General features: G+C 46.7%; 2 protein-coding genes across 9 annotated transcripts in view; both read right to left on the reverse strand.

Moving 5' to 3' along the window:
* Nucleotides 1–9,835, reverse strand: part of CRACR2B (calcium release activated channel regulator 2B) — a 46,412-nt gene extending 36,577 nt beyond the window's left edge. For 2 of the 8 annotated variants that reach the window (XM_064657646.1, XM_064657639.1), the window contains exon 1: nt 5,547–5,674. In XM_064657646.1, the coding sequence (XP_064513716.1) occupies nt 5,547–5,659 (113 nt within the window). In that variant the 5' untranslated portion in view covers nt 5,660–5,674. Of the gene's footprint in view, nt 1–2,519; nt 2,672–2,875; nt 2,895–4,046; nt 4,485–5,546; nt 5,675–8,154; nt 8,504–9,737 lie in introns of those variants that run through there. The other 6 variants (XM_064657640.1, XM_064657648.1, XM_064657641.1 and 3 more) reach the window with 6 other exon arrangements.
* A 1,059-nt stretch (nt 9,836–10,894) lies between these two features.
* The window catches only part of PNPLA2 (patatin like phospholipase domain containing 2), a 29,074-nt gene continuing 20,066 nt past the window's right edge, over nt 10,895–19,902 (reverse strand). The window contains exons 5-9 of the mRNA XM_064657653.1: nt 19,504–19,564; nt 18,526–18,693; nt 17,981–18,113; nt 17,085–17,207; nt 10,895–16,281 (exon numbers count right to left, since the gene is read on the reverse strand). Of these exons, the coding sequence (XP_064513723.1) occupies nt 16,017–16,281; nt 17,085–17,207; nt 17,981–18,113; nt 18,526–18,693; nt 19,504–19,564 (750 nt within the window). The 3' untranslated portion in view covers nt 10,895–16,016. The remainder of the gene's footprint in view (nt 16,282–17,084; nt 17,208–17,980; nt 18,114–18,525; nt 18,694–19,503; nt 19,565–19,902) is intronic.

Below are 19,902 nucleotides of genomic sequence, written 5' to 3' on the forward strand. Positions count from 1 at the left end.
CCTCCTGCCTTACCTGCCTCTTTAGAGAAGGGAGCACTTGCATGCAGAGCAGGTTGTACTGGAGGCAACAACCAGAAGTCAGTACACTTCTGCTGCTCATGCCACTAGTTACTGACCAGCTAAGATGTCATCAAGGAAAACAGGGCCTCAGCTTCTGCAGCTCAGCAAGGACACATCAGGAGAAATGCTGCTGGGGAGACTCCTTTCACACCCTGCAAGCAGCAAAGGCACCAGGTACACGAGGCTCTTCCCCAGCCCTCAGGAATGCAACCACACTTGGCATCCTACAGACAATTAAGTGTGGGACTTGCTGACAGAGGATGCTGAGGATGTCACAGGCTGCAAAGTGGCTGTTTTATTCTGCCCTGAGTTTGTCCATGAAGGACAATTACATAAAGTATCGATTTTGGTGAAAATTTTCTGATTCACCAACAGCCAAAAGAGTGTACTAGAAAAGTATCATTACACATCTATGCTGGGAAGATGAGGGATCTGCCATTAGCTGCTGTAGGAGGTGCAGAGCTGGTTCAGCCTGGCTGCTTCTCAGCATGAATAGAGGCTGCTTTGTCATCTGCAAAAACCACCTTCAAAGTACACAGAGTCTTTGACCAAAAGCACCACAGCATTTGCTGTGTTTTCACCACCAACAGTCCTATGAACTGGACTTGGTACTCCAACAGCTTACTGAATACATGCGACAGACAATGATTTCTTTTCCAGCTGAGCCAGTAAGTTCTATGCAGTACCTGAAACCTCCTTATCCAGAGGGCTACAACTGCAGGGGGCATGCATGAAGTTCAAGCACCTTTTCCTCATCCCAGGAAATTCACCTCCAATATCTTAAAAACCACACACGGCTACCTCACCCCCACAACATCTTCCAGGCCACATGTTAGCAACGGGACCTGTGGGAAAAGCTTTTCCTCACTATTCTGAATTTGAGAGATGCACTTAAAGGGTAAAAACGGTCTGCAAATATTAACAAGTAGGAATGAGTATGGGGAGGATTTCTAGGCACTACAACTCACTGTAGAAGCCTCTCCATGGCTGGTGCTGTATTGGTTTTGCCCAGGAGGGATGTATGAGACCCACGGACAGTTTGACCTTTCTGCAAATGTTGTTAAAACAACAAACAGAGCCGAGGCAGATGGTGAAGCCAATTTCCAAGAAGACATTTAACCCATTCTCTGCCTCACAGAGATGAAACTTGCCATGTGCACAGGTGTGTGACACTTGGTTACCTCTCAGCTCATAATCTACCCTGCTAACAACAGGTATAAAAGTAAAAATTCACTCCTTCCTGTGAGCTAAGGAGGTGTTGGCTGTGCTATGCAAAACACTTTTCCTGAAATGCCAGTGTAACCTATGCACTAGAAAAGGATGAAATCTGTGCTCTTAGTAGAGAAACCTCTTGGCTGTCAGACCACTGAGGGGGACACAGGTAAAATCTTGAATCCAGGTACTCCCCCTCCCAAAAGAAGAAAGGATCAGTCTGAATGTACAAGATATTCAGAAATACCCTCTTCCTTTCTCATTCAGGGGGGACAATCACCACAAAATATTAAAAGCATCAGATTTCTACAAGACAGAAAACTAGAGAAAGTTTTGAGCAGCCACAAGCCTTGAACTGCTCCTCCACAAAGTGGGATAAGTGTGCAACTGAAGGGCACCTGTTCCCTGCCTCCCAGGCACAGTTTAGTACAAGAGGCAAACTTGGAAGCAGATGCTGTTTGAAAGGTGCTTTTGTTCAACACATACAGTTGTTCTGAGAAAGGTAAAATTACTGTAGGGGGGTCATGCGGTGGGATATTCCACTCTTTGACAAAAGCTGTCACTGAGTCAGAAGCCCACAACAGGAACAATGATATAGGATTACAGAAAGGGGCAAAGGGGAATAGGGATGTTTATGAGAGATAGAGGAAAATTTCCTGCCAAATGTTTTTACAGAAAAATTCCTAGTGGTCTTCAAAACCATGCAGCAGGAAATCCTTAGTAGTTCTTAATCTGACCAGCTCAAGGCATCCACTTCATAAGAAAACATCACAATCTCAAATATTCCAATATTCAGCTATTACTCTAAATCAGCAGTTTCCAAAATCAATGAGTCACTAGAATTAGTTAAGCATCTTGCAGAACCACATCAGAACTGAGAGCAAGTTTCTTAAGTTCAACATTTCCAAAGACCTCAAGTGATCCAAACTGATGCATTAACCGTCGTTAATTAAGCATTCCCAGCTCTTGAAAAACCAATCAATAAATTTTCCTTCCTCTGTCATGGGAATAACAACTGGTTTTTGCAGTGGTATACAATGCCACTGCACTCAGTGAGTTCTATTCTGCTGCTTTAAAGCAACAGCAGGAAGTCAGAACAGAAAATTCCTAGGAAGAAACTCTGCTGAGACACAGCAACTCGCAAACTCCTTCAGACTTTCTTCTCCAATAACTCCTTGCCCAAACGAGAGAGACTTTCTTCCCTCCCCTCCACCCCATTTTCTCTCTCTGCAGGTGTCCCCAAATACCTTGAGTGGCAGGACAGTATTGCTCCCCTTCCCTGGAACCAGCAGTGTATTCCACAGCAAAAAGCTAGTGGAGAACAAACTCTGCCACTGTAAATAGAGGATCAGAGCCGGTCCAAGCTGGGAGGTGTGGTTTGCAATGCTCCCTACGCATCTCATCCCCTTTCCAACACAAGCTGGTAGCCATCAGTTCAGAAAGCAGCACAGGAAAACCTGCCCTTAAGCTTCCAAGGTAAATTCGTTGTAATCCTGCCTTGCACACAGCAGTGAAAGAGAAGGGCTTGTTTCTGATCTGCCTTAGGTGAGACGGGAAGAAGTGATAAGAAAGCAGATTAGCCCTGGTCTCATGCTGAACTTACCTTCCCTGAGAAACTCTAGCTGTGCTTGTAGGTAGCTCTCTGCCTACCTCCCATCCAATTTCAACAAGGGAAGAGCTGCAAACTACCCCTGTGAATCCTGCCTCAAGTTTAATTCCACTTTTACAAGGCTGGAAACCTCTTTCACAAAGAGAAGGACAGAGAGTATAAGAAAAAAGAAAAGCAAAGCATAAGATGACAGGGCAAGGAGCATGTTTCCAAAGCACTGTAAAACACACCCCAGGGGTGGAGTACACATCCCAAGACTATCTCACTAAAGCAGTCAGAGATGCCACCCTCTATCCTGCCACTGACCAAAGTGTCACTCTATGCCACACCAACCCAGAAAGGAAGCAGAGCCACTCCTGCCTGCTGACAGCTGGAGATGCTGATGGGGATTTGTCATTCAGCAGCAGCTCCAGAGCCCCCTGGCAGCATGAAGATGTCCTGAGCTGTGTCAGCTCCTACTAGTTAAGCCTGATGCCTTCTCAGGAAAGGTGACAAAGGAAAGGGGAAAAAAGAGCATGTTGAGACCCTGGCCAGGCTGGCTCTTCATCACCTGGCATGATTTTGTCCTCTTTTTTCACCCTTACCCCAAATGTCTCTTTTGTCAGCCCTCAAGGATAATATTTGCTCAGAAAACAAGCTTTGCCATAGTCATGAGCGAGCAACCCTAGCCTCTACAGAGATTAAAAAAACCCTCTTCCACCAATTTCCACTGAGAAGACTCCAGCTTATAGCTGAACAGCAGAGACCTCATCAGCCTGCAAAGACAGGAGCTCCAAATAGCCCCATCCTACCTGCAACAAGCAGTAGCAGGACCTGCAGAAAGCAAAGGTAAAGGCTGGTCCTTCCCTATTAGCTTAAGATGGTTATTTCAAAACCCAGATTAAAAAATGGGCATGAAGACAACTACAAGCCATCACAGTTGTCTTTAATACAGGTTTAACAGGACCAGAGAGCTCCCCTGAGCCATCTGGGAGGGTTCTGTGATGCCAGAGGGCAGCTCTGCTCCACTCTGACCTCCTCAGAGGCTTGGCTTTGCCTAAGCCCCAGGACCCCACATGCTTTGGGGAAGGCTCTAGCCTTAGCAGTGTAGCTGTGGCAAAAATTCCAAACCAAACAAACCCATACCAAGTGAAGTATCTGCCTCTGAGTAGGAGAGTTTACTCACCATTTTGTTCCCAGTGGCTGCAGAAGTCATGCTTAACACTGACCCATGGGCTTGGCTGGGATTCTGCTAGAACAGTACAAAAAAGCAAGCAACCTGCTTTCCTGCACCTTGCAGCCTGTCCTGTCTCTAATCTCCTCTTGGGGTTCTTTATAAAGGTTCTCTTAGTACTGACTAGAACAAAAAAGCTTATAAGACACAAAAAATTAAATATACACATTGGAGCCACATTAAAGAATCTTTAGCGTCTCATGGATAAAGGTCAGGAAACACAAAAAGTTATGGTTCCCATAGTAATGCTAATCCAACCATACTGCACATCATTGTGTATTTAGTGGTACACATTGAAAAGAAAAACCCTTCATCTACCAATGCTTAAAAGGTTTCTGATTTAGTAAAGGCACTTGAACACCACCCCCCACACGCAACATTTATTGTTCTGAGCAGTGGATTTTCAGATCGAATTGGATTAAGCCAATCTAAGCATCACCGTAGCTCCCCATATCCAGGGCAATAGCAAGAGCTCTCAAGCATGATTACAGACTGAACATTATTTGTCCAACCTGAATAGAGGAAAGGGATCCAGGCGTCAGAATGGGTTGAGTCACCAAATCACAGTTGGTGCAGATTCTGCACTTGGATGCAGCAGGGAGGTGGTAAGGAGAGAGGGGAGAGAATGACCGACCAAGCCCCAGACACCCATAACCAGTAAATGTTAATCCATTTCTATAAACACTCATTTACTTGATACTGACAGCCTGAAATATCCTCCTGCCTAGTATCCCACCTCAAAAGTCTGGAAACAGACTGTGAGTGAACTACAGCCATGCTGACCTTCCTCTGGCACAAATCTGTGTATTCTCTGTCTCCAGGCTATTGAAGTCTTACCTTCATGCTTTACATAAAGCCTGCACCACTCTTCCAAGAGGGAACAGCTACAAGTGGTCCATTTGCATTGAGCAGCTCTGACTGAGCAACCAGATTTGCATTGGAAGCGAAGGACTCTTTGTGCCATAGCAAACACATTAAATCAAAAGGGTTTGAGCACCTGTACTGGAGCAGAGGATTACTTCTCTGGTTACATGTCTGGGAGAAAGGAAGGCAGAGCAAACATCCTGTACTCCTTTAAGAGGCAAAGAGGGTGAGGAAGAAGAAAGGTAGCTCTCAAGCACAGAAGCAAAGCATGCAATGGAAGAAATGTCTATTTGTAGGGGCATCCACATGTGTCCTTTTCCACCTCCAATAAATCTGAATTATCTTCCTAGTTCCCATGATCTCAGACAGAAGGGCACAGTTCAGGACAACAGGCATCTGTGAACTTCAAAAACCAGAGAGGTGAAGAGGTTCTCAGCCCTGCTCATGGAGCAACGTCAACACCAGAGTCCACAGCAGGGCACAGGAACACACAGCAGAACTCCTTCTGCCCACAGGGTTACTGGATGCCGGTTCCTTTATTCACACCCATCAGCCCCTTGCTCTCACTATCCCTTGGGGTGCACTCACCTTCCTTTTTGTGCTCCAGCATCAAGTCTCCATGTTTTAAGGAGGCTTTGCAACCCTTCCCACAGCTGCAAAGCCTGGCTACTCCTTTGAGCCGCACAAATTCCAGTTGGCATCTAGCCACACCTGCCAAGGGTAACAAGGATTTGGTCATGCTTTATCTTATCTAAGCAATGATGACGCTTTTCTTGCCTCTTGGGCAAAGCTCAGTAGCTCTGCACCTGCCAAAGAGGGGAGCTGGGCAGAGCCCAGGAGCTTCAGCCTGCAGCAGTGCACCCCAGAGCAGGATGGCTCTGCTAGCCTGCCTGTCCCACCCACAAAAAACAGGCACTTAGTCCACAAACAAGAACTGTGGACAAAATAAGGCTAAGCAAAATTTACACTTCTCATCTCACCACCACCTCAGGTGCTAGCACAGGCATACAGCTCACCTTCCCTAAAAACAGTACAGCCACACTAGTCCTTGCCAGTAGACAAAGCAATATTTTACAGGGAGTCAGACCACTTGTCCAGAGAGAAGACTTCAATATCTGTCCTGTGTCAACCTACAGGTCACCTACAGCTTCAATTCACAGCTGGAGATGAGCTTGGTTTCCTCCTTGTCATTTTATAGAGGGAGAAGAAGGGAAACTGAGGCAGATAAAAGCATCACTCTTACTCACAGATGTTTTGAATTCGATGGAGAGGGATTCATCTACTCTAACAGTGAGGGCCACCAAGTTCCAGTATTATTCCATGTCCACCTCCCTGCACCTCTCCCCAGCTCCCACCATGCTCAACCAAGGCTTTACAGCTAGCCTGCAATCTCCTTCTAACCCTACTTTTCCAGAGGCTGGACTCACCTAGCTATATCCAAACATAGCTGGATTTTTCCCAGAAGGTTTGTTTTCCGTAGCCTAAATTACCTATTTATGCATTCCACAATGTTATTTTAAACAACACACAGCTACCAGTTCTATTCCTCCAAAGGTCTGCAGATATCTTGCTTGTTATTCATTGGGAGAACTTGAGATAGGAAGCAATAAACAGCTGGGTGTTGTTACCTTGATTGCACAGCTACAGCAACTAGATATTTTTCAAGCCTTCACTGCATTGCTTTAGCCTACATCCAGCACATGTGCTAAAGGCTAATTCTTTCAAAAGAGCTGTAGGATAGGTCTTAAGAGCCTTGTTCATAGTCTCATCTCCTCTTCGGAAACACAGGTTGCCTCAGCCCATGACACATCACCTGCTGTGAGCAGTGGCAACTTGACATCTGCCAGGATCTTACCAAGAGCACAAGTTCAAACCAGCCTCAAGCCCACACTGTGCTGGACCACCAAAGCAGATCTCCAGAGGTTCACGGCTCCCAAACACATTTTTAGAGGTCTCCTACCATCCTCCGAACAACACAAGCCTTTTCTGCAGGACTTTCAGGTGTGTGTAATCCTCAAACTTCCTTCTGAACCAGGCACACCCTTCCACATAGACAGGGGCAGTAACTAGGGCAGAAAAGTGATACGAAGTCTCCTACCAGCACAGAAATTAAAACTACAGAAGCAGAGGCAACAACTCCTCCTTCAGATGACATCTCTGCTAAATTAACTGCACTCACACACTTCACTAAATAGAAAGCAGGGATGTTACAAGCCTCCTTGCTCTCAGTCTTATTATGTGACAGATTTTCTTCCAGTTATGCCAAGCAAACGAGAACACTGTACCCTTCCAAAGCATACCCCATTTCCTCCCAAACAAACTTATGATTAAAGCCACAGTCTCTAAGAGCACAAGACAGTATTTGTTCCTGCTTTAGTGCTCTGTAACACATGGTTAAGAGAAAAACACTTGGTTAAAAAGTCCACAGGGCTTCCCAGTCACATTACCCCAACCTGAATGAAGCACACCATGGCTCCAGACTTCATTTGAAAGTCCACAGCCTACACAGAACCCAAAACAGGTATTTTTGGCATTGTTTTCTCTCAAAGCTCACAGTATTTGTTATTGTGCTTGAGGTGCCCAGGTCCTGCAGTCCAGTGAAATACTGAGATTCAAGCATTTCTTGGAAGCTTATACAGACATGCAGAAATCTCTAAGACAATCAGAAATGAGCACGAGAAAGCAGATTAAGAATTAAAAAAAAAAATAAAAAGTTACATCATTCCATGGTGGTTTTTTTATGCCTAGTTGATGGTTTTTAAAAGCTTAGGGCTGGCAAACCTTTTGAACATACGGCCTAAGGAGAGCACATGGTGCTCCTTGCCATAGGAGAAGCACATGGGAATACTTAGTAGATCCACCCTAGTGCTCCTTGCCCAGCTGCAGAGATCAGGTTTGCTCAGCAAAATGAGCAATTAGGGCAAAGCACAGGGAAATCCTTCTTGGCATCAGACAAGAAATTAAAGGTTCAGGATGCAGGATGGGAAAAAGAGAACACTGATAGAAAATATTAAGAGGGGTAATCAGAACATCCACAGCACCTCTCTTTCAAGCTGCTGGGCTATGGATACCTCGAAGAATGCACAGTGACAAAGGACAGAAAGCTTTACTGACTGTTACTATTCTGCTCTTCTGGTAGGACAACAAAATGAATCATTCCAGATTCAGACAAACAAAGTAAATCAATTATTTCCACCTCAGATTTTATACAGACAGCAAGCCAAGGCATCTGGCAGGAACAAGATGGCTGCTCCACCCAGTGGATGAGGACACATTTTTGCTGCAGCTGAAGTTTCTTGTCACCATCCTTAAATCCAAGATGAGCTTCTACAAACAGGCAAGGAGAAGAGGGATAATTAAGTCACCAGAGCAGCCTTATGAAATCAAACAGATTTAGACAGTGAGTAGCTATATTATGGAAACCAAGCCTAGTTTATTGTACATAAGGATCGATATCCTCAAAGCTCTCTGACCATGAAGAACATTGTGCATGGAACTGTGTCCACATGATTGCTGTTACTGTCAATTGTCCTCATCCCATTAGTTTATTCTCTGAGGCTGCCTGGCAAAGTCACAAGGATCAGCTATTTCCATCGCCTTCAGGAAATGTATAAATATTTTATATATATATATATACATATTCATCTGCATAAACCTGCTTATATGATCCTCCAAAATAAATACAGCTCTAGAACATAAGAAGTAAGATGCAATTGCCCCTGACCTTGCATAAAGCAAAGCTAGAAATTAAGATTTTCTGAGAGCCCCTTGATGCACAACAGCCATCGTCTCCATTGGAATAACCAAGAACTCAGTAGGTCACAACTAAACAAGCAAGCTGTGTCTGGATTATCCTGCCTCCTCAGGATATTCCTGAGCACCGCCATCTCCCTGTGTCCCAGGCTGGAGATCCCTGGCCTCTTTTCCCCTTGGCTGTTTTCAGGAAGTCCTACAGGAAGGACTTGAGGTTCAACACACAAGTTCACTGAAGTGCATCCCATGCACACAGGATGTTAAAAAGACGCTGCAGCCTTAGGAAAAGGAAAGCTCTGGTATTTTTTCCTTCCAAAGAGAAGGAGAAGCAGCACCGACAGAGCTGCCATAGGGACCTGCAGCATCTTTACTGTGCAGTGTCATCTGCACCTGAATCGTGGCAAGAGAGAACAGTCCCTGAACAGAGGATGCTGTACAAAAAAAAAAAAAAAAAAAAAAAAGAGAGAGAGAGAGTAAAAGGTCTGCATTCAGGTCCAACACGCAAGACCAAAGTCCCGTGACCTTATATCAAAGAAGCCTGGAAACTTCACAGCAAGAGGAGGAGATAGGGTGAAAGGGGCGGCAGCTCCCCAGCCCGGACCCGACCCGGTCAGCGCTCCCCATCCCACAGCACGGCCGCGGCTACGCCTCAGGAGCGGCGCGCAGTGGGGAAGGCAGCTCTGCACAGGAACGTGGATGCTCCATACCTGTCCCTCACCGGCAAGGCACCTCCGACAGCTGGGGGCGAGGCAGGTGTGTGGCTCTGGACAGGCGAGAACCCCGCAGCTCACAGAGCCCCCCAGCCCTCCGCTGCCTCTCCCCACAGCCGCAGGGCGGTGCGCGGGAGGCCGGACAGGCGAAGGTGCCTCAGGGGCTCTTCCCAGGGGCGGCCGGTCCCGGCCGGGCAGAGCCGGAGCTGCCCCGCGGAGGGGACCCGTCCGAGGGGTACCGCGCCCGCAGCTCCCCCCGCTGCTGCCGGTGCCGCTGCCGGCCCTGCCCGCCCCGGGAGTCCCTCACGGCGCTTACCTGGCCCGGCGAGGGGAGCGGGGCGGCACCTGCGGCCGCCCGGGCGGGGGGAGCGGAGCCGCCGCTGGCGCCGGGGGCGGCCCCGAGCCGGAAATGAGCGGGGCCGCGGGCGGGCGGGAGCGGGAGCCCGGGGCCGGTCCCGCTCCTGCCCCGCGGGATAAGCGGCAACAACCCCCACCCACCGCCCCGACCCCAAACACCCCCGAGAGACGCGAAAGCCGCGCACCCAGCCCCGCTCGCAGCTGCTCCTCCGGCGGAGCCGCGGACATCGCCCAGGCGGCTTTTGGAAGGAAGGAAGATCAATTTCACCGAGTTGGGGTATTTGTTATTTTGGTGGCATTAGAGGCTAAAAAAAAAAGCTGTTCGCTTTACCAGCTGCATGCTGTAATGTTAATTACAGTTCTCGTTCCCGTCACGTGGCAGCACTTAACGAAGTCTCTTCCTAAAGTTTACTGCTGTCAAAAGCCCGGACCAAGACGAGCCCGAGCCCCGCAGCGTCCAGCCGACACCCCGCAGCGGCAACCCGCGGGCTGTGTGGGGCTATTTGCCCTGTTCCCGGGGATCCCAGCTGTGCAGCCTGGCCGCAGCTCCCTGGGCTGGCACCAGGGAAAGCCCCGACTTTCCCACAACCCAAGAGCCGGTGGTTTCCACGTGCTCCAGCTGGAGATTAACCGTGGCAGACCTTGGTATCTGACCAGAAGAGGCAGACACACAACAGGCAGTACCATCTATTTCACCCACTTGTAAATAGAGCCGTAAGAGACAGGTTCGGTTTCCTCAAGAGAGGCCCTTGTAGTGGAGAACTTTAAAATTTGTGAATAACTTTTTACTGACCCTTTCACAGGTGCCAAGCACCTGCTATTCCCACAAGATGGTGCTTAAGTCCTCCCGGAAACCAGGGTTTACCCAGAAGCTCCAATAAACAGAGAGTAATAGCATGTAGGTCATTTCAGCTTGAGGAAGTCAGAACTGGAGCAAAATGCACCATTTTTTCACCTCCAGGTCAATGCCCCATTCATCACATGCTGATACATGTTTACCCTGAGATGAATCTGAAGGGTGGGGGCCCTAGCAAAACAAACCCACATCATACAGTGCATTCAAAAAGTATTTAATAAACCTCGAAATAGCAAGACAATCTACCACAGCCAGGTAAATATATTGAGAAAGTTTTTATTAGAAGATATATTTCTGCCAAAATAAATAGTTACATTTTCTTCAGCAAAACATTAGAAAATAGAAATGGGAGAGAAAAAAAAGCATCAACAATTTAATACTGAACTTTTAAAGTGACTGTGAACATTACTCAGTGACATTGCCGTGAAAATATGTGACTTGTGTATGCTATTGCTGGTCTGGTTGCTGCTCTGACATCAGTAATTTCCACAGGATCTCCACCTGTATTGTGTGCTTAAGGGTCTTCTGAAACTCAGTGGCAGCAGTGGAGTCCCAGGACACATTTAGCTCAAACAGCTGTTTTAGATGCTGTTTTCAAGAGCAAGAGGAAACCCCAGAAGAAAGAGGAATTTATCTCAAGGTTACATTTCCAAGTCTTCTATTTGGAACTAGAGGTCTCCTCCCCACTCTGTGCAGGAGGGCTGACGTGGATCCACAGAGCGAGATGGATGCAGTTGGAGGCTGTCCCAGTAGAGCTGCCTGCAGCGTGGAAATGGAGCAACATCCCACCAGCAGGCAAGGGGAAGGAGGCAGAGCAGAGGGGAGCAAGTACTGCTGCACTCAGAAAGGCAGACACCACAGGGGCACAGAGGGCAGGCAGGCCAGAGCCCACTGTAAAGGCACAGGGTGTGTTTGGCACAAACAAGCTGGCTGACATGGCAGCCAAGTGAGGTGGTCCGTTCTCTCATTGATTTAAGGGAAACACAGAAACTAAGCTTGAGAAAACTGTTGGGAAGGCCCTCTGACTTTGGCAACGCACAGCCCTGCCACCCACCACATCTAGCACGTTTAGCAGAAATGGACCCTTAAGGGAAAAAACACATACAGTTTCAGGTATTTCTCCTAAACCACTTTGGCAAAAGTGAGAGCTCTTCTCTCAAAGAAAGTATTGAATTACTAGATTAATTTTTAAAAATTAACAAAACCACTGGGAAATATACAAGTACTAGGAACACCCCAGTGCTGTCAGACAGCAGATTCTCTTTTATTCTCTGGTCTGAGTGTTGCAGGTACACAGCCCTCCAAGAAACCATGAGAAAACAATTCTAGGTGCTATACATGGTGGTCAGTATTTCCTCCTATCCCTTGAAAAATCAGCTTGTTAACAGTATTAGCAGTAGGGCAGGCAGCAAACCAAACCCAACATCCTACACACTAATTTTGGGTTACAGACCATGTCATAGGTATGGACTGTTGTACACAAAACAACTCTACAGTGTTGTGCAGGTTAGGGGCTAGTTAGATGCACAAGAAGTTCACCATTAGCCTTGTTAAAAGCAGCAAGTAATAACACAGGAAGGAGAAAAAAAAAAGTGGATTCCTGAATGCACAGACCCTTTATGTGAAACAGTGGAAACAGCAAGGGTTGGGACTCCTGCAGGAGTCCAGCGAATGCTATAAGATAATTGGACATGGACTGCATGAACTTGTGGTCCAGGAACCTGACCTCTCTCCCACCATATACTGGAGAGCAGATAGGCCCTGGCAACCCCCTGACTGGCTGCCCAGCCACACGTTTTGCTGAAGAAGGGACTGACTGCTACAGATGACCTTGTTCCTGTGAACTTGGCGAGTGTAGGTTAATAAGCAGTGTCTGCCCAGAAGACAACTTTGCATGCCATGAGGTACACACAGAACAAAGTTTTGAAGAATTTCAGTTAGCATTATCACAATAAACACTTTCATATCTAATCCAGACTCTACCACAAGGTTTCCAGAGATTTCAAAAAGAGTGAGGTCTCATCTAGATAAGGCAGTACTGCATAACAAAAAGCTATTTCTTCAAAAGCTGCTATAACTCTTTTTCTGTATCAGTGGACAAAATAATCTTCCCTACTTCCTTCATCCTTTATTATCTGTGATGATCAAGCAGCAAGAATTTCAAGCAAATGGGTGAAACTTCTCAAAAGAAAGATGAGGGTAGTTTGAGGTATTTTTTACAGGCCTGCAGTTCCTTTATCAGAGCCAACAAGCTATCGCTCAACAGCCATTTTATCACTTGGGCAACAAAAACAGGCAAAGAAAGGGTTAATACAGAGTGGTGCTTTCCCAGTATCCCTTCACACCCTGCAAATTATCATAGGAAAAACAGGAATTTCCTTGTGAAAGTTAGACCTTTATATTTAAAGCCAGGCTTTGGTTTGTGGTTACAGTTTGAAGTGTACAAAAGTTTCTCTTTCAGAAGTTACTATCATAAACTATACTCCAGATGAGGTGAAATACAAAACAAAACTCAGGCCTTTTTAGTCTCTTGAAATACATGAACCAGAACCTGCAAGCCTTCTGGGTCAAAGCACTGGAAGAAGTGGCATCAGCCCAGTCGGCACCAGACCAGTCAGTTCTGATGCAAAAGGCAAACAGAGGAAATTCAAGGGACAAGGGTGCCAAGCTGCAACTTCTTAGCACACTCTGTTGGCAAGAATATTTTGTTTCATAGTTTAGTGGTTTACATAATCACTCAGTGGTTTTACCAGTCCAGGAAGAAGGGATAAAAAAAAATAGTTGCATCATTTTCTCCACCCATATATTAACACAAAAAAGGCAGAGTCAAAAGGGCAGCAGCTTATAAACACAGCATTTTCCTTATGCAGCTTTGTCCCTCTCAGATGTTTTGCTTCAGATAAAATGCCTTAATTTCTTGCCACTAAATATCCATATGTTCTTGCCAGTTGCTCTGTATGCATTAGGGACAAGAGATATGCCTTTGGCAAACTAAGCCACTGTGCAGCCATTCCCCGAAAGGTAGTCCAAAACAGTGGAAGAAAAGGAATCTGACCACAAAATGAACACCTTTTCTCAATTCCAAATTTCATCAAATTCATCTGCTCCCACTAAGTGACAGTAGCTTGTTGCTGGTTCACTTCCATTAGTTACATAGATCTAGCAGTAAGTTTTTTCTCCAGGCTTTGGACAATCACAAGATTTACTTGTTTTGTAATCCAATATTCCTATTCTGATTTCAGAATCCTCCAATTTTTTCCTCTTCCTGTAGCAACTTCCCTGTTCCCTAATTGACTTAACTATGCAAAGCTTAAGACTAAATCTGACTGCATAAATGCAGGCCCACTTTATAGGCTATGCAGGCCCTTGTGTTACATAGGTAGGTTATATCCAGAAAGGGCAGTGGGGTAATAATCTAGAGTCACAAGCTCATACTTGCACTGGCACCTCCTGGGCAGCACCACAGCTGCTCACTCCATTGCCTCCCAGCTTGGAACAGCCACTACTGAAAAGTCCCAATGCTTATCAGAATCTCCACACAAACACCAAACCCATGCCCAGTGCACAATTATGCTGATAGGAAACAGCACCCACCACCTCACCCACACTGTTCATGTAGACATGATGGAGCAGATTTGCTACTTTTTCCAGCTGTTAGTAGAGCTTCTGGTGTTATTTTCCCTTTCTAAATCTAAGGTGCAAAACAGAGTCTATAAATTATAAATCACTATTCCAGGTATAGGCTATGTAATCAGCTTCAGATACCCTGTCCTGCTCCCCAGCAAAGACAGCATATGTTTGCTTTGGCCAGTTGCACGCTGTTTCTGCTGGGAGAGGTAGAAGACGCCTCATGTAGCTGGACAAGCTGCAGAAAGAGATACCAGGAGCTGGGTTTGTGTCACAGTGTGAAGACTTAAGCTTAAATACATGCAATCCCTGCAGGAAGCCATGTCTCACCCTGTGAAGAACAGGGAAGTTCATACTTCTACACAGCAAGTCACAACCAGACCACCGCTGAGAAGGCAGTGCCTCACAAGGCACAGTCCTGCCCTGCTACAGACCCACTAGCACTGGTCTTTTAAGGGGCAAGACAAGGAGTAGCCAGTTCCAAGTGGGCTGCATGTGCATCAACAGTCCCATCACTTCACTTCTGTGTCCTGCTATTGCCAGCTGCAGAGCTGTACCTGTGAGCCACAACATAAGATGAGCAAGCTGTGAAGCTGGTGTAGCTACAAGCCTAAATCCTTCTCACTTCAAAGCCTCAAAAAACAAACTTCTTGAGCAAAAACCAGATAGAAGCCTCAGTTTGGCAGGAGATCCATTCTGTATCACCCACTTGGAATTTCCCTCAGTTGTACAGTCCCTTAAGGAGCAAAGCCCAACCAACCCCTATCAAAGGCAGCCACTTCCCCAGCACTTGCTGTGATACTCCACCACAAGCCTCTCAAAAATAACATGCCCTGCACAATCTCACCTTCCTACAAGCACTTCACATTGCTTCAGTTGCTAAGCTAACCCTGAGATAGTCAGGCTAAGGTTTTCCAGGGCAAACCCACACTAATTCCATTCACACTGACAGGAATGGAGCCTCAAATTTAACATTTCCCTGGGGAAAAAAAATAAAAATCTGTCAATTACTTCTTTAAATAAGCTCAATGACTTACTTAACACTCAGAGTTCAAGTTGCAGCAGTTCCTTGAGTACAAAAGTCAAAAAGGGAGAGACCATTACAACATGAATCATGGAAAATACATAACTTTTCTACACTTTTCCAGTTCCAGTGCAGTCTGCAGCAGGGCCAGCTCTGGCTTCCAGTGTGGATGCAGTTAGGAGAGAGAGGAAAGGACATGGTTTCAGCAAAGAAGAAACTCAAGAGGAGATTTGGAAGCCACGAGAAAAATTGGTTTGGCAAGAGGCTACTTCATCTTTCAGTAGCACAAAGAGCTAAGGGATGCCAGATGATTTAAGGAAAAGAACCGAGACACATGCTTTGAAAAACAAAGGAAGCTAAAAGCTGTATGAACTTGAAAGCGTCATCTACATCCTGATTATTTTGCGGTAAAAAAGCCAACGGCAATTCAAAGTGCACTATTTGGGAGAGCCCAGCTGAGTCAGCATCAGCCTGGCCACAGGCAGTGGGCAGGCCTCAATGCAAGTCTAGAACAAGGTATCAGCCTGTGTGTGCCTTTGAACACAGAGATCCCTTGCCTGGCCCAGTGGGCAACAAATGGCTACAGTCAATTCCACCAGTCTCTATCCTGGGGAAGTCCCCTTTGCAGCATATTCAGAAGCACAGGGCAGCCTGCTGCTGAGGGATGAGACTGGTCCCACCCCGTGTCCGCTCCCCTTCCCACCCACCCTCATCCCCTCACGGCAGCAGGATCAGAAGAGTGGCAGGCACTCTTTTGCACAGTCTAGAGGTGGAAGCTTGATCTGCAACCCTTCCCGAGGAAAGAGGGAGGCCTGCATGTCCACATTGATGCAGAGTAAGCCCAGCATGAGCTGGCGCTGGTACTCCTCCCACTTCATCATGACATCAGACACGGAACGAGTGCTTCTCATCCACACGGGCAGTGCTTCACCACAAGGTGGCGAGGAAGGAATTGGCAGGCTCTGGGGCCCTCCAAGCTCGAGGTGATAGTAAAGCCTGAAAGACAAATACATGCAAAGGATCAGTACATGGGAAGGCTTGAGCAGGTACCAGACCAGAGCTCCAGAACCACAGCCCTATTTCGTACTACCACTGACTGCATGACTGTAGTCAGAAGTCTGTGTGTGTGCGCCTGTTTTCCTCCTCACAACTCAGCTCTTGTGGATAAGAATCACACCCTTGTACTAGGATCCAAATTACAGCCAGGACCCTCTGCCTACTACTCTGATCTCTTCCTACCTTCACTCACACAACAGCCACAGCCTCAAGCCATGGGCTGTTGCAGGGCATTCAGTTCATAAGCACAGAAACACACACAGACCCAAAGCAGTGTCTCGTTTGGAAACTGTTGTTTCCTGGCCACCACATTGCCTCCCCACCCTAAACCAGGCCGAGATCTTGAGGCAGAAGAGGTTGTTTGAACACAAGTACTTCTTGGAAGGGACTTTTGGGGGACCCTGGGCCAGAAAATGCCACAAAGACAAGCACCTCTGTCTTCTGTAGGGAGCATACAATAAACTAGAATGCTATTTTAATCAGACTTACATCTTCTGCCCTATTGCTAAAGTGACAGCTTCATTACAGGGTCTGCCCTATAATGGGAAGAAGGAAGGAGACCTTGTGCTGAGTCTATCAGAAGCCAAGAGGCCATGGACCAGATTTACATTTCAGGTTGGGTGGTAAATCCTTCTGATCAATTTGTGCCTTACTTGCTCTGCTCCAAAGGAGTTGAATATCTAGAATTCAAAGGTGAAAGGAGGACTCATCCATAACAGTGCTGTGAAGGAAAGCAGCCATACCTGGCTGAAAGATGGCTGCCCAGTTTCTTCTTAGCTTTCTTCACAAAGTAGTTGCAGATTTCAATAATCTGCTCTCTCATCCATCTAATATCCTCAGGAATATCTGGGAGCCATTCCAGCAGCCTGTAAAGAGACCAGAGACAACTGTTAGCTGCACCACATAAAGGAACAGGATGAAAAGAATGCCAGTTTTGCCTCTGCTTAATTATTTTTAGTGACAAATGTGTTGAGGCATTTATACTACCATTCATAGAATTAAGGGGGAGAAGCTGTGAAGGTTGAGAATAGCCCAGAAGATTATTCTTTACATTTTCTGTCTGGACTTTCTATATTTTTCATCCAATTTCAGATTTGGAAAATGTTTTTCTCTAGCCTTTCTATCTGTAAGGAGATAGTTTGTCCAACTTTTCATAGGATACTTCATACTAAGAACAAGCCTGACAAATCTGTCTTCCCAGCTATGTATGAATAGAGCTGGAAATGGTTGGGACTACTCTACCCCTCACTCCAAAGGGAAACAACCTCTTGTGTGGTTCCTAATTTCATTCCTGCACTCCCAGATCAGAAGTTTCTCTCAAGATTCAAAAATTTACCACCATTTTCTAGGGCAAGTTCCAGCACACAGCCATCTTCCTTCACGCTGGAAGTATTGGCTGTAACTAAATGATGCAGGAAGATAGGAAAAGTTGTGGGTTCTTGGTTTTTCTGTGTGGTTTGTTTTTTTGGGTTTTTTTTTTCCCCTATGTCTGGTAATTGTTGGGAACTCCTTCCCCAGGAACTCTGGCACTCCAGAATTAGAGAGGATCCTACTCTTTGTCCATTCATGCTCCACCAGCTACATCAAACACTTTTCTGCACTGGGAAGAGCCCTGCTGAGGGACCAGCTGAAGGTTTACCTGACAGTGAAGGAAACTGCAGACTCCAGAGGCAGCATATAGGGCACCATCATCGCCGTGGCCACGCGTACAGGCAGCATGTTGGTGAGGCCAGTCAAGAAACTTCTTCTTTCAGCACAAGCCTCCAGAAGAGCTGAAGGCAGAAGAAAATATGGCTGAATCCCCCTAGTAGGTCTATCTCTTTCCTTGTCATACCCCAGAAGTTACCCAGCCTGAGGTCTCCCCTCGCCACCTTCCCTATCTTAAGGAAGTATTGCTCAGGTTAGTGATTCCCTGAGCACAGCTGAGAACAACAGCTTTTAGCTCTATCACACTCCAGAGCAGCAAGCAACAGGATTCCCTCCTCTCCTTACCATGCAGAACACTGTCAAAGGAGTCAACCTCTCCCAATCCAGCCCTGACAGGGCAAGCTACAACTTCATCTAAGAGACCCCCAATTCTATCTAACCATCAACAGGTGCTGGTCCGGTCCCTGGGTATGGCCAAGTCCAGCCATAAGCAATAACTACACATTCCAGTGATCCTCTGAATCCTTTGAATTATACCTTGGTTCAGTCTGGGAGGCAAGTGTTCGAAGATGTGCTCTTCAACAACAGCAAGGGCAGTATTTTCCTCTAGTTGGTCCTCAGCTTCTGTTTCTTCCTCTTTCTTCTCTCCTGGGGGAGCTTCTATGGCAAGAAGAGGACCGGCAGGACTTGGACGATGAAGGAGACCTGAAAAGAGAAGTCATACCTTAAGAAGGATTCAAACTGGCTGTCCTGCCTTGCTTGGCCTTTAGAGTATTAGTCCTCCCTTCACCCTAATTCCCCTGAGGCTGAGGCCTTACCCAGACTCTTTAGCTTCTGTCGTCTGTAATGCTTACCACAGGGAGCTAGAAACCTTGCTGTTATAAGATAATTCTCTCTTTCCCCACCAGAAATTCTCACATTTCCCCTTTACATTCTGCAGAGTGCTGTTTGGCAGAGTTTTGTTGCTCAAATCTGCCAGCCACCAATCTTGCAGGCAAGATTTCCCTCCGGCAGCACAATCCACACACACAGCTGTATGACTGTTGTTATCCCAGTTATTCCGGTTCAAATCTGGGAGCAGAAAGTGCCTGATCCACTGTCTATGGACACGAGGTGGCAGCAAGCACACACCTACCGCTACAGCAGCTGGAGGCAAGAGCCCAGGGCTGGCACATGACAGCAGTGACACAGCAGCACTTCGTCGGGGCTGCTGAGGGCAGCATTACACATAGCCCAGCTGCATGTGCAAGGAGCAGGGTATTTGCAGGAGGTCCAAATGGCACTGGTTGGTGCCCAACAACTGTGCTGGCAAATGCAAAGGTGACCACTCCACCTCTGCTTCCCGAAGAGCTAAAATAGCCTTATTAATGAAAATTCCATATCCCAGTATCTGAGGCACAGTTCAGTTCTGCACTTCTGCCTTTCATATGCACAATCGACTACCCTCAAAGCCAAGGCACCAAGCCTGGCACAGAACAGGCAAGTCAGCCCACCCTACAACACCCAGTGCTTTACCATTCTTCTTCAGGAAGTGCAGTGCATCCTGATAGCCCTGCTTGCACATATCCCGCAGCACCTGTGGGCAGAGGAAGGGAAGAATAAGTCATTTGGAAATTGGCTGAGCAGAGAAAACACCCAGCTCAATGCTGCCTTTAGAGGAATTCTCCTGACTCCTGAGCTATCCCAAGAACAAGTCTCATTCTTGCCAGGTCTTCCCAGGCTTTGAGCAGGACTGGGAGGTATAACATGAATACACTGGATATGGGAATCACAAGATAATTTAGATTGGAAGGGACACCTGGAATCCTACCTAAGTATGAGCTTAAGAGTTGCAGCCACCTCATTTCCCCACTCAGAGCTGATGCAGCTGTGGGCAGCCTTCAGCCAGTCACTCTGACAAGAAGCCCAGAATAC

Source organism: Pseudopipra pipra, chromosome 6, assembly GCF_036250125.1.
Source record: "Pseudopipra pipra isolate bDixPip1 chromosome 6, bDixPip1.hap1, whole genome shotgun sequence".
Lineage (NCBI taxonomy): Eukaryota > Metazoa > Chordata > Aves > Passeriformes > Pipridae > Pseudopipra > Pseudopipra pipra.